Below are 17,320 nucleotides of genomic sequence, written 5' to 3' on the forward strand. Positions count from 1 at the left end.
CTGCTACCTGGAAACATGCCTACACCCACACCTCCCTCCAAGCGGCAGAGGCCACGTGACAGGGCTGGTCAACAAGATGTCAGCAGATGTTCCAGGCAGGACCTCGGTGAGGACACATTGAAATGCAGGGAGCGGTGCCCTTCTTCTGCCCTCCCGCTGCCTGGAATATGCAGGGTGATGTGGTCCAGGAGGCCCTCTGGACTGCAAGGTGATGCCACAGGCTGGAGGTGGCAGGGCCTGGGGCCCAGATCAAACTGTGCTGCGGCTGTAGAGCTCCCAGACGGCTGAACTCCAAACTCTGACCGACTTGTAATTAGGAGGGAAATAAACTGTTGAAAGCCACAGTTACTCTCCATTCCTGTTCTCTGCACCCATTCGTAACCCTAATTGGTACACGTGGCGTTTAAAGCAGGAGGTGGGAGTCTGATGGCCTCATAGAGGGGAAAGTGGAAGCTGAGAGCATGTTTCTAATGGGGGAAGCATGAGGAAGCTTCCTTTGTAAGGTAGAAACAAAGGGCATTTTCTCCAAGAGCATATGAGCAGGCAAGAAAGGGGACTTGAAAACCGTACAAGTTTGGAGAAGCTGTGGGGATGAAGGGAGCCCATCAGGGACATGCAAAAGGACTTGTGTGTCTCAGATGAGCAAACGGGAATGGAACAGGAATAGGGGAAGGAGAGAGCTCAGATGGGATGGCAGAGGGGGACCCAGGGCGCAGGCAGGCCTGACCCCCAGAGAGAACAGGCCCGTGGCCACCATGGGGTGGAGGCTTCAACCAGGAGCCGGGAAAGGGGTCCCTGGAGCGACGGAGCCAGGGTGTAAGAAGGCCCCACGCAGACAGTGATGGGGGCAGCTCTTGCGGTGCTGACGGCAGCCCTGAGTGAGACCCCAGTGTCCGCAGTGAGATGAAGACGGGCGGAAGCTGAGAGCTTCGTCCAGAGGACTCCACCAGCCCCTGACCCTCGGAAGGCTACCGTGAGTGTAAGGGATCCCTCAGCCAGGAGGAGGCCGGGCTAGGCTCCTTCTCCAAGTTCACGTGTGGTGAGACACTAAAAACAAGTCACGGGCCAACGTTCTGTACACGATGCCCCACTCTGTGCAGACAGCTGGGGGTGACAGGTGGGCAGGCTCTGGGTTGGGTACTTAAACAGAGATAAAGGCCCCTCTGTGATAACGGTCTACTTCCAGGTAAAATGGAGACCGGGGGGGCTCTGGGCATTCTCATCTCTGTCCTTGCCCCAGAGTCAGGTTCTGGAGCAACAGAAGAGCCCGGGCTGTTAAATTAGCTGGACCTGAGCTCTAACTCAGCCTGTTGCTTACTAACCCTCGACTTTGGCCAGTTACTTCACCCCCTCTGAGCCATGGTCTCCTCACTGGTAGAGAAGGAACATTTACCCCACAGAGCTGATGAGAGGACTAAGTGCGAGACCATGGATGAAGGGTGGGCATCGTGCCTGGCACACAGTGGGTGCTCAGTTAACTCCTACCTCTCCCTCCTCCTTCACGGCTGATCTCACAGACAATTAATTACTTGCAAACCTTGGTTCTTTCCCCACGAACCAGTCCTGCCCCCGATGCACACTGGGGATGCCCTCAGAAGACAAGACTCATGCCAATTCCTCCTCACCAGCCACTGAGGATTCACTAAGGCTCAATTACAGATTTAGTTCCATATGCTTTTCCATTTGGAAAACCCAGAAAACAATCCTTCCCTTCAAGAACTTACAAACTACTCAGGGAGATGAGAGTGGACAGAAGATATCAAATCGGATACGTAGTATCTAATGAAACGTTATGCTGCGTGGCATCAACTCTAAAGGTTTAGGAGTTGGTAAGGGAAAGAGATCCAGTAGAAGAGCTAGGATTTGACTACACAGCAGCAGGAGCAGGAAGGACTCCAGGGAAGAGAGAGCAGACGCCCTGGCGCAGAGGCAGGAGGGGCATGATGAGAGGCTTGCGAGGGTGCACCTGAAAGCAAAGGAGGTGCACACTGTGGAAGGCGGGAAATCAAAGCCAGGCTCAAAAAGAAGCGCAGGGCTTCCCTGGTGGCGCAGTGGTTGAGAGTCCGCCTGCCGAGGCAGGGGACACGGGTTCGTGCCCCGGTCAGGGAAGATCCCACATGCCGCGGAGCGGCTGGGCCCGTGAGCCATGGCCGCTGAGCCTGCGCGTCCGGAGCCTGTGCTCCGCAACGGGAGAGGCCACAACAGCGAGAGGCCCGCGTACCGCGAAAGAAAAAAGAAGCGCAGATCTAATTCCAGTGAGTCAAAATGCATACATGAAAACAAAAGGCCTATATACAAGTAAGAGCCAGCATCCTGGAATGAACTGGGGTGGGGCATGTTTGGGGGGACAGAGAAAGCAACCTGTGGGCGGGGGATCCCCTAGGTGAGGAGGGGCTAGAGGAGCCTGAGGCACGGTCCTCAGGCGCATACTCATTGTCCTGCAGGCGACTTCTCACCCATCCCTAGGTGAGACTCCCAGCTCGGGAATGTGCCCCCTCCTCAAACTAGGTCTGTTCAGCAAACAGCAGGGGGCTCTTCGTCTTGGATGCCAGGCCAGGATGCAGAAAGGGAGGCTGAGGCAGGATGTCAGGCGCCTCTAGAAGGTAATCCAGAACTGACTACAAGGGCAGCTTGTGTCTGGGGTGAGAAGAAAAACAACAGCAACAGAGGGGGAAGCCCTGGGGGTGTCTTGTGGCCTAGTGCCAGGCGACAGTCCATCCGTGCTCTGCAAGGGTCATCCTGGCTGACTCACCACATTCCTGGGGCCGGTCCAGGTGCATTCCACCGCCGTCTGATTGACGGCCTTGGCTTTGAGGCTCGGGGCGGGTGGGCGGACTCCTCTGGTTGTGACATGCTCAAATGCCAGAGGACTGTCCCCCAAGTCAGTCTTGGCCCAGGCAGAAATCTCGTAGGTTGTATGAGCTGTCAGGTTGCCCACTGGGGAAACAGGGACAAAGGGCTGGGGGCAGCAGTCAGGAATACATATCTTTATATGCACACCCTATTTTTTTTAATGTCATCTCTCCATTTAAGTGCGCCCCACATGCTGTAGAATTTTTATTACTTTACAGATTCACTCGGCGTGATTTATTAATGACTACTGCAAGCAACACACTGCATTGGCATGGGAAAATCCCTTTGAAAGCTGCCTATCTGGGGATATAAATTGGTACGACCCTCCTGGAGAGCCATTTGGCCTTGTGAGTCTTGACATCCTTCATAACCTTCAGTGCAGTTAAATGAGAGGGATCCCAAAATTTGTGCAGCCAGGATGTCTGTCACAGCGTTTGTTATGGCAGAAAAAAGTATAATCATCTGACTGCCTGGCAACAAGGCAACAGTTAAATAATGTGCGTCCATGAGCTTCACGTGCATTCCATGAACTATTACGCGGCCACTAAAGGCTGTTTCCAAGAATATATAATGAAACTAGAAAATTCTGTTATTTACATTCAGTGAAAAAGGCAGGATATAAAATTCCATATAGCATTATTCAAATTTTATTTAAGAAGATACAAAAAAATCAATGAGGAGGAAAAGTATTAACTTAGAACCACCCAAAATGTAAAAGTGGTTTCCCTGGGAAGTGAAATGATAGGAAATTAAAAATTCGATTGTACCTTTTTTGTTTTCTAAATTTTCTGTAATAAACATGTGCCCCCTTTCTAATTAGGGGAAATGTTATTAAAAACTAAGAGAGCAGTGAACAAAAAGGAGGGTGTGCTAAGAGGACAGTCTTTGGAATCGGAAGGACTTGGGTTCAAGGCCCATCTCTACCCTTCGTACTTGTACAAGCAAGAATGAAGTATTCAAACTCTCCAAGTTCATTTCCTTGTTGGTAAGATGGAGGACAGTGACAGCACTTATACCAGCTGGCTGTTGCAGGGAACAAAAAAAGAAAATTCCTCCCAAGTGCTCGGCATGGCGCCTGGCAGGGAGCAAGCCCTTCGTGTGTTTCAGGCAAAGGCTGGTAAGACTTTTTTGCTCCCGACTCTGCCAATTTCTACCGGTGCAATGTCGAGGCGATGAGACCACAGCCTTTGGAATGAGAGAGGCGTGGATTCCCATCGTGGCTCTGCCACCTTCTGAGGGAGTCACTCAGTCCCTGAACCTTGTTTTCTCGTCCATAAAATGAGTAGATCCCACCACACTGTTCTGGAGGTGTTCTGTAAAACACCACACACAGAGTGCCTGGGTAAATGCCTGTATACAGTCAGTGCTCAATGTTAGCTATACTCCTGCACAGCCTCCTTAGGCAGCCTTCGGTTCCCTCCCGCCAAAAAAATATACTGTGTATAACAGAACGCCTGCTAAGATTGAAAGTACTTTGCAAACAGAGTATAAGGGAAGAGTAGAAGCTCCCATGTCCTCTTCAACATTCACAAGCAGCCTTGGCCAATGAAGGTTTTGTCTTAGAAACAAATTAAAATCCTTCCTTTAGTTCATCTTCAGATATGAGGATTTTAATTGAGACTCACTATCTGTACAGATACAAGAGGAACTGGACCCTCTTCCTTCCTTGTCTCCTTGCTTCCTTCGCTCAGTCTGTTGGTCCATTCGTTCAACAAATGTTTACTGAACACCAATTATGCAGCAGGCCCTGCGCTACCTTGTATCAGCAAAGAAGGGGCAAACCAGGGCAGTAAAAAGAGAGACAGGTAACTAAACCCAGGAACTCTCTCTTTTGGGAGGCAAAAAGCATCTGTAGAAGGTTAACCTGGCTTCTTGTTTCTCCTTTTTAAGCCTCCAACTTCCATGAAGAGACAACAGGTTAGAAGGGAATTTGGGGAACCACCCAATGGATCCCTCACCTGGACTCAGGAGTCACTGACAGCATCCTCAATGGAGAACAGCTGCCCACTCAGAACGGCTGCAGAGAAGACCCCCCACCTGTCCCGGCGCCCCACACAAGCTCTACTTCCAGGAAAGCATCGGTCTAGCCTTCCTCCTTACACACCGACCAGCTCCAGGGCGCTACCTTTGTGTGACAATATGCTTCCTCGGAAGTTCATCGTTCTCTTCTCCTGTCTGTGGGTGTCGAACGCCCAGAAGAGGTTCACCACATAGCCATTCACCTGCCAAGGAGCAAGAGCCATGTTACAGGAACAGTCCACACTCACAGAGCTCACCAGACACTAAAGGAAGATCTTTTCTGTTGTTCCTCGGGTATCTATCTCCCTTCTTACAATGGACGGGCTAGTCCTTTGGATTCTTAAACCAGTTCCATTTGTGCTATCATTGACTACTTATACTCCCTCCTACTTCTAAAAACAAATGTGAGACCATTTATAATACAACATATAGATTCAATGACACAAAAGACTTAATAAATAATAAAAGGACAAGAACCAATTTAAAAAGGCAGAAAGAAGGGAATTCCCTGGCGGTTCACTGGTTAGGACTCTGAGCTCTCACTGCCGAGGGCCCGGGTTCAATCCCTGGTCAGGGAACTAAGATCCTATAAGCCACGTGGCACAGCCAAAAAAAAAAGGCAGAAAGGCTAAAAATTGAAAAGGTAATTAGATTACGGTAACTAAGGATCAGTCTTAGCTCAGGTGGTCCTTGCAGTCAAGGCCGAGAGGTCCATACAAAGGGGGCTTGCTTAGATCTCTTTTGTCTAATGGGAGCAAACACATCCATGGGTCAGGAAAGACTACCTTTTCCAAGTTCTGAGCTCACAGAAGATTTGATGTAAAGGTCTTTAAAAATATTGGCCAATGCACCAAATTAAAACGTTTTCAAGAGCAAAGACTATAGAGACGAGGTCTACACAAGGTCACTTCTGGCATCAGCTGTCTCTGAAGCCAAAGGCATGACACCAAACTGTAGTTCAGTCAATGACACAGGCTGTTGCTCCCACCACAGCTTCACAGACAGGGAGGGATGTGAGGGGAGACAGACAAGAAAGAACCCCATGAAAGGTGTGGCAACTTGAGAAACCAAAGGGACACGGATAATTATGGTGAAGTTGGTCAAGCAGATGGACCAAGCGGAGGGGAGGAAGGTGCTAGAAGGGGAGAATATTAGGTGGATCTAAGTGGATATGCTTCCGAGGTATTTGACTCTCTCCTAAGACTCACTCTTGGGAACCTCTGCATTAGCGCTCGGCACCAGGAAATCCAATAAAGCTGAAAATTACAGGGCATACATATTCTGTAAACACCAACTCTTTATTTGCACTGTAGCTGTGAACCATTTAATTATACGGTAAAAAAAAAAAAAAAAAAGGCACCAGGCTGAGGCAGAATCATTACACGTGAAGACTCAAGTTGTTCTTTGTGGGGGGAAGAACCAACCTAGGTGTGGTATGTTAGCTTTGCTGGGTCAAGTCATTCATTTTTCTTAATCTTCCCGTCCTCTGCCATATCGGTTCCCATGCAAAGTAAAGCCCCGCCCAACCGCTGGTTTGAAATTTCCACGTTACCTTGATGTCAGTGTCCACGGACAGGGTAAAGCTTAGAGAATTTTCACCATAGCTGTCAATGTGGATGTCTGGGGGTGGGATCACTGAGAACAAAAGAGGGATTCAAAAAGAGAAACCAGGTGATGAAAAGGGAAGAAGGCAGAACTTAACAGTTTTCAACTCAAGAGACAAAACAACCTTTCAGTCGGGGAAGAAAGGGCATTTCTTTGGCGGCTTCTACTCTTCCCTTTTACCACTGTTGTCCTGAAGCTGAGGTTAGGTCCACAGTTACCTGGTGAACACATAACTATCTTGGCTCAGTCAGCTATCCCGGCAATGAGGTCGAGCAGAAAAGTTCCATTATGTAAATGTCCCTCATGAACCCAGCTTCAGCCTGGTTCTGAAAGGCACAGGGATCACCCTGAGAGCCACCTGTATTGGCACCAACAAAGTCCCAGAGGGCTCAAGTCCTTTTGGAAGGTTGACGGCAAGCTAAATCTTAAGTCCTAACTTGTAAATGCGCGTGTGGCAGGACGGGAAGGATCTGGGCTCTGGAGTCTCACACGCTGGAGTTCAAATTCCTGTAGAGACACAGCAGCGTTGGGACCTGGGGCAAGTTACCTGTCCTCGTGAAGCCTGGAGATGACCCCTCTGTACTTCTCAGAGGTGGGAAAAGTCACTAAAATAATGCATGTCAAGGGCCTGGCACCCAACTACAGTTCCCCTTCTCTCCCGTTCCCACGACAGATTAAAGAGCTGGTGAGCCACTGGATTCCCAAAAAGATCGGAGCTCAGACTGGGAGCTGAGGGCACAAGGAGAGGGCGGCAGAGAGAAAAGACCCCTCTTGGCTCAAGTGCCGAGCATGATGCCGGTCACTGTGAAGGTCTACCCAGCAGAAACCTGACAGTGTGCGGCCAAGCATAGCCCAGGAGCGCTGGATGCAGTCAGCATCGTCGGAAGGTAAGATTTAAATGGCCGCGTGCGTATTAGACTCTCGGCACATATGCCTCTTACACTGGCAAAGCAGGAGAGACTCAGAGGAGTGCCTCAGACTTTGTGGCAAAGAGAGGTACCAAAATCTGCAGGAGTCTCTCCAGATGATCAATGAAAGTGGGCTCGAGGAAAACACAGCAACCAGAAGAAGAAAGGATATTAGGAGTTTCAGGCAGCCAGCTCAGAGCAAAATAGTTCGGGTGCTGCTGTAAAGCTGACCTGGGTTATGATCGTGGTGGCTGGGGACAGATCACGATCCTCTCCAGATCCCAGTTCCCTCAGCTACAAAATGAGCATAAGAATACTCACAGGGTTGATAAGGATTAAGAGAGATCAGTTCACGTAAAACAACCCGCACGGTGCTCAAAATAAGGTGCCTTTTCTCACTGCTGTTATAATTAATCCACTGCGTTCACTAATGAAGGTGGTGATTCTGGGTGACGCCACCACTGTTTTGTACCTTATTAGGACACGAGGTCACAGATAGATCACAACTCACACTTTTTGACTTGGCACACAGTTGCCTAACACATGCCCTCACTGACACACATATGAGGAGTTGGGGTTCATCCTCAAAATCATATTAAGGAAGTTAAAGAGAAGCGACCACCCACTGAGATTTTCAAATGCAGGTGTGACTTACGATGAGGAATTCAAGGTACTACCTGTTCTTTTGATGACCTTCCAATGTCCCTCCTTTTCAGTATGTATGGTCAGTCTGTTCTGACTGACTTTGTAGAGGAAAATAATACCACAATCAAAACTCTCGGGGAGTGTGAACTCGGTACACTTTTTCCAATACCCACACACTCCCTGCTCCACAGACTGGCTGGCTTCACTAAGTTTAGCTGCCCCTGTCCTGATCTCAATGACACCATATTTCACAGGCGACCTGACAGTGACTCTCCATGACCCAGAGCCTATTTCTCACAGGCTCAGATTAAAGTATAATCCCCCAAGCACGTTCCAGGCGACACTTCTGGCTTTAACGCCCGCCAATCCAAAGACGAAAGCCCCAAGCGCCAAAGCTACAATCAGGAAGACGAGCTGGACTGTCTCCCATAGAGTGTCAGAGCCTTCATTTCACTTGCTTCAATTCACTCACTCATCCACTATTTCATCAGCTCCTACCCGACACTACCCTCGAGGCACGTGTGCAAGGCAAGGAGCCCCTCCCGGCAAGCAGGTGGTACAGTGGTTCAGGGCACAGGCTCTGGACTCAGGAGATCAGGTTCCAATCCCAGCTCTGTCACTTGACTGACTGCGTGAAAGAGACATAACCTTTCCAGTCCCTTATCTGTTCTTATAGTTGTTCTGAGGGTTCAACGAGATGAGCTGGTGTATGCAGAGCAGGTCCGTGGCAAGTCGTAAGCTATGACTCCGATCAGCTCGAGCGCTGGAAAACTGCCACCTAAGCATCGTCGGTCGGTGCCCCTGGGGCAGTAACAAGTGTCAGCACGGCACTCTCTTAAAAACACCACAACTACACATGGACAAGATCATCTTTATCTCGGCTGGGAAGGAAGGACTCCTTCTATTTTTGATACTGTGCCTGAGAACAAGGGCATGAAGGCCTCTGGAAATCCCTTTGTATGTTTTTATTATAACAAATGCTCAGTTCTAGAAGGAGGAATACCTTCAACAGTTGCCCCCAAAGACTTCGTGTGTAAAGCACTATGGAGACGCCCACAAAAGTGCGTGTATCGGGGAGAGGGAGGCTGTGTGAAGTTTCCTGATCTCTGCTTCTTCATTTTCCAGTCACACTGAAAGTTATTTCCAAAGGGTTATTCTATCTTCTCGAAATCTGCAGATGCTGGAATCACTTACCTTTTCCTTTTATGGTGGTAATGGATTTAGAATCGCTCCAGTTTCCTATTCCCCGACTGGTCACTGCAGCCACCTTTCAAATCAGAGTGCAAATTAGTATGAAATACAGGCAACATACCACACAGTAAGAATCCCGAGTGAGCGAAAGTGGTGAGGCTTTGGCTATAAGGGTGGAAGAAATTATACACAGAGGGATTCAGGAGAGTCAGAGGCCCCAGCAACTGAAATAAGACAGGGAAAGAGACAACGGGAGGGAACCTGGGTAAAGGGAATTGTGATAGCACTGAAATTATGAGGGAGTCTGTGTATACACTTCATGGTCTCAAAACATGTTTTGCACAAAATCTCTTTTCTACTGAAGATGTTGATAATATATTTCATAAGAACCCCACAATATCATTTTATAAATGCTACTTATCATAGCTCTGCATCTCCCTGCAGCTAAAAATAAGCAGAAAAGAGGTGGGTGCAAAAGTAATTGGAGCTAAAGCACTAGCAGAATGTCTGGGTTAAAAGCAGGTAAAGCTGCATTACCATCGGTTGTTGGTTATCTGAGCAAAGTCTGATTTCAAGTTCTCTGTGGCCTTGGTTTACGAGACTGAAAGAAATGACAAGCTTCCAGAGCAACAGGTTGGGTATTGAGCACACCACGAGTAAGCATCTCACAAAGGTAGGCACGGAGTTCTCATGAAAGGCCAACCAGCTCCCCATGTTCCAAGACCACCTGGACGGCTAAAACGCGTGTGAACACTCACTCTGACAGTGTACTGAGCGTTGACCAGCAGGTTCCTTATTTCTGTCAAGTTGCTAAGAGCTCTCTGGGAGGCCCACATCTTGGAACCACTCCTGCTGTACTCTACCTGAAGTGAGGAGAAAAAAAATACTATGGACAGGTAACCAAAGGTCTGGGCATCCCGACATCTTGCAAGGAGGCAGGCGGAGAGAGGGGAAGGTGAGATGCAAAACGTTCCAGAGGATGGATGATAATTTACAAGGCGACAGCAAACCACGTCCTTGTCACACAGAACATGCTTCTGCTCTCCCAGCCCCGGCAATCTCCTGCTCTCACCCGCGCACAGCCCGCTGCCAGAGGGACTTACGATGTACTCCCGAATGAGGCCGTGGCTGTGGGTGGGAGGGGCCCAGTGGCCCACGATCACTCCTTCCACTTCCCTGTGGAGCGACAGCTGGAGGTTCTGAGGGGCGTCTGGCACTGGAAAAGAGGCAACTCAGGGTTAAAATCCATCTGCATACTCATCAACTGGAGGAATTTCCCTGAGCTTAAAACTCGGACGAGAAAGAATCCAGAGCTGGCAGTGGGACCTATCTGCTAGAAAGCGCTGTCAGCTGACAGAACACCTTTCCTCTCTTCCGGAATGCAAGGCCTGCTTGCACTCATCACAGATCTAATGACTGCACGTATCAGACCACGGCTCAGCGAGTCTGATGCAGGCCGGGGGCTCACAAGGGCTGCAGGATAGAATCACGTGGGCGGGCTAAGTCACCACTGGCCCTGGGCTTTGATGCTGAGATCTTAATTGTCAAGGACGGCATCTGCTGTCCTGAACTCTCGTACAACCAGAGAACCACTGGTGTGGCTACAAAGAAATAAAGCTTACTTTCTCTCTTTTTTTTTGGTCACGCCGCGCAGCGTACAGGATCTTAGTTCCCCGACCAGAGAGCAAACCCATGATCCCTGCAGTGGCAGCCCGGGGTCTTAACCACTGGACCGCCAGGGAAGTCCCAAGCGTTACTTTCTAATAGCACAGAACTTCTAGATTCAAATGAAGGGACCCCCTTCAAAGTAGGTTCCTTAATAACTTCACTGCTGGCATTTCTGAGACCTTTCGGGATCTCCCCTTTTGTGACTGCCTTCAGAGGCCAATTAGAAACCACACAGAAACCAGTTACAGTGCTTTCCAGTCAAACTTCATTTTGACTGCACAGGAGTTATTCATGTTGATAATCCGCTGAAGATGAATATTAAGGGTTGAACTGTATCACCTCCAACCCCGAATTCAGGTGTGGAAGTCTTAACCCCCAGTACCGCAGAATGTGTATTTGGAAATAAGGTCTTAAAAAAAGTCATTAAGTTAAAATGAGGTCATTGCCCCTTACCCAATGTGACTGGTGTCCCTATAAGAAGAGGAAATTAGGACACAGACACGCACAGAGGGCAAACCACGTGAAGACGGCCAAGGAGGCCTCAGAATGAAACCAACCCTTGACCTTGGACTCCCAGCCTCCAGAACTGGAAGAAAATAAATGCCTGTGGTTTAAGCCACCCTATCTGGGGTACCTCGTTATGGCAGCCTCAGCAAGTGAATACAGTGAATGTTCATCAACAAGCCATGGCCTGCAAGCCCTTGGAGGGCAGGAACTGTGCCTTATTCATCTGATTCTCCAGTGTCTAACCTAATTCCTGAGCAGTAGTAGGGACTCAGCTACCACCTGTGGAAAGAAGATCAACGAATGGGATATTTCAAAAATGGTTCCACTTAGAGTTTAGCTAAGCTAGCCCATGGTATTGCTGTCTCAGCATCCATTTTATTTAGACAAATAGGCTAAGGGGGCCTTAAATTGACACTAGCCCCCAAGCAAGCCCTGGATCACAGCCCAAAGAGTCACAAGCAAATGCAAATCCCTAACGTGACTTCCCCAAGGGCCTTATGATAAAGTCTCCCCACCTCCCAGGACCTTCTCCCTTGTGCTCCTTAGGTAAGACTCCCAAGAAGTTTACCAAAACCCCCCTTTTTTGGTGTGAATTGGCCAAACCAGCCCTAGCCCAGGAACTCCACAGCACTCCACCCACAAATCCTAAAAAAGGCGTGTGCCCCAGGTCCCGCTGCTCTCTGCCTGCACCCTGCCTTGACCTCCTGCGTGGCCCCTTGAGGTACGCGTATACCGCCTTCAGAACCTGGGAGTAATAAACTTCTCTATTTCACTTTCCCTGGTGGGCTTCTGCTGACTCTCTGGCACTCTCTCTGCTCTACTGAACAAATGTTATTCTAACAAAGTCATAACTCATAGATTCTTTTTTGTGTGTTTTGTTCAGCACTTCCTTAATTTCTTTTTTCTTCTTTTGAATTGAAGTATAGTTAATTTACAACGTTGTTTTAGTTTCAGGTGCACCGCAAAGTGATTCAGTTTATATATATTCTTTTTCAGATTCTTTTCCACTGTATATTGAGCATAGTTCCCTGTGCCATACAGTAGGTCCTTGTTGTTTATCTATTTTATATCTAGTAGTGTGCATCTATTAATTCCAACCTCCTAATTTACCCTCCCCCCAATTTCCCTTTGGTAACTATATGTTTGTTTTCTATGTCTGTGAGTCTATTTCTGTTTTGTAAATAAGTTTGTTTGTATCACTTTTCTAGATTCCATATATAAGTGATAGCATATGATATGTGTCTTTCTCTTTCTGACTTACTTCACTTAGTAAGCACTTCCTTACACTCTGGCACTACCAGATGCTCCAGGCTTATCTTACAGATCTCCTGCCCCAGGCCTGGATTTGGCCATTTCTTCAAAGAGCCCTGTGTCCTCTTATTGAAGAAGGCATTAGAAACCTAAATCTGAATGATAAAGTTTTTCTGGGCCTTCTCAGTTGACAAAGCAGAAAAAATATGCGTGTGTACTAACCTGTGCACATACACAGATCTAGAAATATTTTACGTGTAACCATCTACACGCACGTTAAGATAAACATGAGTTCATATTAACATCTCCAAATGTAAACATGGTTCTGATGGCAACTGCAAATGAAAAGTTCACAAAACCTGGGGAGCAGAGATCACAGGAATCAGCACAGTCACCCAATGTCAACTACTGTGAAGGGGGAAGAACTAGGGAACTCTCTATGACCCAAGGGTTTTGGTAAATTTCCTTAAAATGAACCCACAATACTTCTGACGAGTCTCATACGTTAACAATGATGATCTCCTAAGTACCAAATACTGGGAAATACCTAGAGACGGAAGGTAGAGGTAGAAAGAGGGCAATGGTGGGCAGAAAAACATTATGTGTGGTGATCATTTTGTAATTACAGAAATATCAAATCGCTATGTCATACACCTGCAACTAACACGGTGTTGTAGGTCAATTATACTTCAATTAAAAAAATCGTTTTAAGACATTGAAAACAAACGTATGATTACCAAAGAGGAGAGGGGGAGAGGGATAAATTAGGAATTTGGGATTAACAGATACACACTACAATATATAAAATAAATAAACAACAAGGACCTACTGCACAGCACAGGGAACTATATTCAATATCTTGTAATAACCTATAATGGAAAAGACTCTGAAAAAGAATACATATATATATATGTATAACCGAATCACTTTGCTGTACACCTAAAACAATGTAAATCAACTATACTTCAATAAAAAGAATTGTATTGAAAAAAAAAAAGTGACATAGTAAGAACAACTCAGCCAGGACCATAAAACTTAGCCACATAGGAAGCACAAGTACTTTTGTTTCCATGCTCCTGAGCATCCTGGGAAACTCTCTGAAAATCCCACATAAGGTCCTGTCCCTGCCATAAAAATAAGCTGCAGCACTTACATCCTTCTGGAGTCCTCAGGGTCACGAAGTCATTGGTGCTGTGCACCTTGCTCAGACACTGGACCTGGACTTTGACCTGATACGTGGTGTCTGGCTTCAAGACTTTCAATATTGTGTTCGTTTTATTGCTGTGGGTTTCCAGAGTCTTCCATATGCTCTCTCCAACCACCCTGGCCAAGAGAACAAAGATAGCATCACGTCAAAGCCGCATGGGGCGGCTGAGATGTCTGAATACGTCAAAAAAGAGCTGCTCTGTGCGCACACAGAGTTTATGGAACATCCAGTGGCAAAAGAAACATCATTTTCTCCCATGGCAAAGATGGGACCCACCTGTAGTAGACGTTATACACACAAGAAGCAGAGGGCATTTTCTTGGGCCGCATCCAGGTCAAAGTTACATCCCCAGAGAAGTCAGCTGTCCACTGAAGATTCTGTATTTTGTATACATTTAATTCCTCTAGAGAGAGCAAGGGGAAAAAAGGGAAATTGATATCTTATAAATCTTGGATTTCAAAGGACCCAAGAGGTTCCTTGGTTTCAGGCAGACCTACTGTGATGTGGTCAGGCCACCATCATTATCTTAAGACACCCCAGAAAAAAAAAGAGTTCAGACCTTCCTATATAACCTTTCCCAAGGTCTCCTAAATTTCCAAGCATGGCATTTCTCCTTGCATTTCACCTCCTTGTCTGCACTGATTTAAGCCTGATTCTCAACAGAGAATGCTACAAATCCAAAGACAATGTCATGGCAGGATCCATTACTGCTACAGACTGAAATGTTTGTGTCCCCCAAAATCCATATGCTGAAACCTCATCCCTCATGTGATGGTATTAGGGGGTGGGGCCCTTGGGAGATGATTAGGTCATAAGGATGGAGTCCTTGAAAATGAGATTAGTGTCCTTGTAAAAGAGGCCCGAGAGAGCTCCCTCACACCTTCCACCGTGGGAGGACACAGAAAAGACAAGCTGTCTGTGGACCAGGAAGTGGGCCCTCACCAGACCACCGAATCTGCTGGTGCTTCAATCTCGGACTTTCTAGCCTCCAGAACTGTGAGAAATGAGTTTCTGTTGCTTCTAAGCCGCTCAGTCGGTGGTACTGTTATAGCAGCCCCCAAATGATTGCTAAATGCATTCCAGACAGAAGGATGGAGTTCACCCCACCACAAAGCCTGACGCTCTGTGGGAGCAACGATGCCTCAACACGAGGGACGTCCTTCCAAAGCCAATCTAATATACTCCAATATAAAATAAAAATTAAAAAAACTCCTATGAAAGATCAAGTTAAATTGTTTTATTTGTATAACAGAATGCACTACTGTAATTAAGCAAATCATAATTCTAAGACACTACCTAATTTTTCATAAGTAGTATCTTTTGATTAAAATTATCATTATTTAAACTCAAAAACACTCCATTCTAAGGTGTAACTATTATATATAGGATGAATAAACGACAAGGTCCTACTGTATAGCACAGGGAACTATATTCAATATCTTGTGATAAAGCATAATGGAAAAGAATATTTAAAAATAAATAAATAAAAGGATCCAAGTACCAATACAAGGACTAAAGCAAAAGAAAATAGAACAAAAAACCAAAAACATCCAATCTAAGACCAACATTTCCCTGAGAGGGGCGAGGTGGGCTGGAGGCTGCACCAGAGGCGGGACTGGGCCTCGCCTCACCTGCAGCTCCAACAGTGAGCAAGGATCTTTGCATTTTCAGACTGAGGAAGAGCTCAAGAGGGTTCAGCCTCAGGGCCTACCCAGCAGGGCCAAGGGTGAGCCCGGGGTCCTGGGGGGCCACACTCACCGCTGCAGGCGTGCTCGTCGCTCTCGTCCGAGCAGTCCAGGAAGCCGTCGCAGCGCTCGGAGAGCACGATGCAGGCCTCGCCGTCCTCGCACCGGAACTCCTGGCCCGTGCAGGTCAGGGTGCTGCGCGTGGCTGCAACACACGAGAGGCCACGGTCACCAAAGGTTTCTCGTGTTCGGGAAAAGGGAACTCAACAGCTTCTGCTTCAAAAGACCCTCGGGATGGGGGTGCCAGGGACCCCACGCTGGCTTGCTAATCCCTCTTCATTTGACATTGACCGGGGGAAGGTGCCTTCAGGAAGGGCCAGAGCTTTGGCGTCAAACAAATCAGGGTTTACATCCCGCTCTGTATGAGCCTGAGCTAACTGTTTAATTCAGGCGCACCTCGTTTTATTGTGTTCAGCTTTTTCATACTTTGCAGATAACTGCGTTTTTTAACACATTGAGGGTTGGTGGCAGAGCCAGTGCCATTTTTCTAACTGCATTTGCTCACTTCATGTCTCTGTGTCACATTTTGGTAATTCTCACATTATTCCAAACTCTTTCATTATTACTGTATTTATTATGTTGCTCTGTGATGAGTGATCTTTGATATTACAAACGCGTGGCAAAAAGATTACAACTCACTGAAGGCGCAGGTGATGGTTAGCATTTTTTAGCAGTAAACTATTTTAAAATTAAGGCATGTACGTTATTTTTTAAACATATGCTATTGCACGCTTAACAGTCTAAAATATAGTGTAAACATAACTTTCGTATGCACCAGGAAACCAAAAAATCCGTGTGACTCGCTTTATTGCAGCGGTCTGGAACAGAACCCGCAAAACCTCCGAGGTCTGCCTGTAGTGCCCAAGTTCAGTTCCCCGGTATAAGACTGGAGTGACAACTCCATCCCTATGGTGTCTACAAGGACCCAGTGAGATCAAGCACCTGGAATACGCCTGAGAGCAGGCATCCACAAGGTGCAGCTCTTCCTCTGCGGTGCTTATTCCTAATCGTCTGCTCCTGTTGTCAGCCTGCAGTCCACAATGACCCTCTGATTTCTGCTTTGAGTGAGACTAATAATAATGAGATGAATCACAATAGTAAGAGGCATGTCTACTGTATGTACTCTTTTTAACTGTTTAGCTTTTCAAAGTATTTCCGCAGACGATGAAATAACGCAAGTAAAGAGCACTGATGAGTTAAGAGTTATGCAACTCGTTGGCTGGAAACCATCATCTGATGTTCTCTCCAGTTTGGAAAGTAGATTTAAACTGCATGAGAGGCTCTAAAAAGGAAGCGATGACAAGGTAACTGCAAATGATCCTAAAAAGAAGAAAGATGAGAATGGCTACAGAAACCGCATCTGCCACCCCAGGTAGGTCTGCACCGGGTCCTGGTTCAGGTACCTTGGGCCTTCATGATAGAGACTCACACCTGCCTGCTCGGCCCTGAACAGGGAGAGTTATATCAGAACCCGACCCCACCAGTAAAGAGGTTCTAAAGTTACTCTTGCTCCTTCGCATCAAATATGTCCATCTTCAAATCCCTGGAACATGTTAAAGTCACCTTATAAGGCGAAAGGGACTCTGCAGATGTGACTGAGGTAAAGACCTTGACATAGGACTTAAGCCTGGGTTACCCGGGCAGGTCCATCCAATCACACAGGCCCTTAAAAGCAGAGACCCCGGGCCTTCCCTGGTGGCGCAGTGGTTGAGAATCTGCCT

General features: G+C 47.3%; 1 protein-coding gene across 1 annotated transcript in view; it reads right to left on the reverse strand.

Annotated features, from left to right (window-relative positions):
* SORL1 (sortilin related receptor 1) overlaps window positions 1–17,320 on the reverse strand; it is a 160,545-nt gene that overhangs the window by 15,069 nt on the left and 128,156 nt on the right. The window contains exons 33-41 of the mRNA XM_033861888.2: window positions 15,613–15,744; window positions 14,131–14,257; window positions 13,801–13,970; window positions 10,325–10,437; window positions 9,980–10,084; window positions 9,225–9,297; window positions 6,425–6,507; window positions 4,979–5,075; window positions 2,753–2,937 (exon numbers count right to left, since the gene is read on the reverse strand). Of these exons, the coding sequence (XP_033717779.1) occupies window positions 2,753–2,937; window positions 4,979–5,075; window positions 6,425–6,507; window positions 9,225–9,297; window positions 9,980–10,084; window positions 10,325–10,437; window positions 13,801–13,970; window positions 14,131–14,257; window positions 15,613–15,744 (1,085 nt within the window). The remainder of the gene's footprint in view (window positions 1–2,752; window positions 2,938–4,978; window positions 5,076–6,424; window positions 6,508–9,224; window positions 9,298–9,979; window positions 10,085–10,324; window positions 10,438–13,800; window positions 13,971–14,130; window positions 14,258–15,612; window positions 15,745–17,320) is intronic.

This window comes from Tursiops truncatus, chromosome 8 (assembly GCF_011762595.2).
Source record: "Tursiops truncatus isolate mTurTru1 chromosome 8, mTurTru1.mat.Y, whole genome shotgun sequence".
In the NCBI taxonomy this organism is placed as follows: Eukaryota; Metazoa; Chordata; class Mammalia; order Artiodactyla; family Delphinidae; genus Tursiops; species Tursiops truncatus.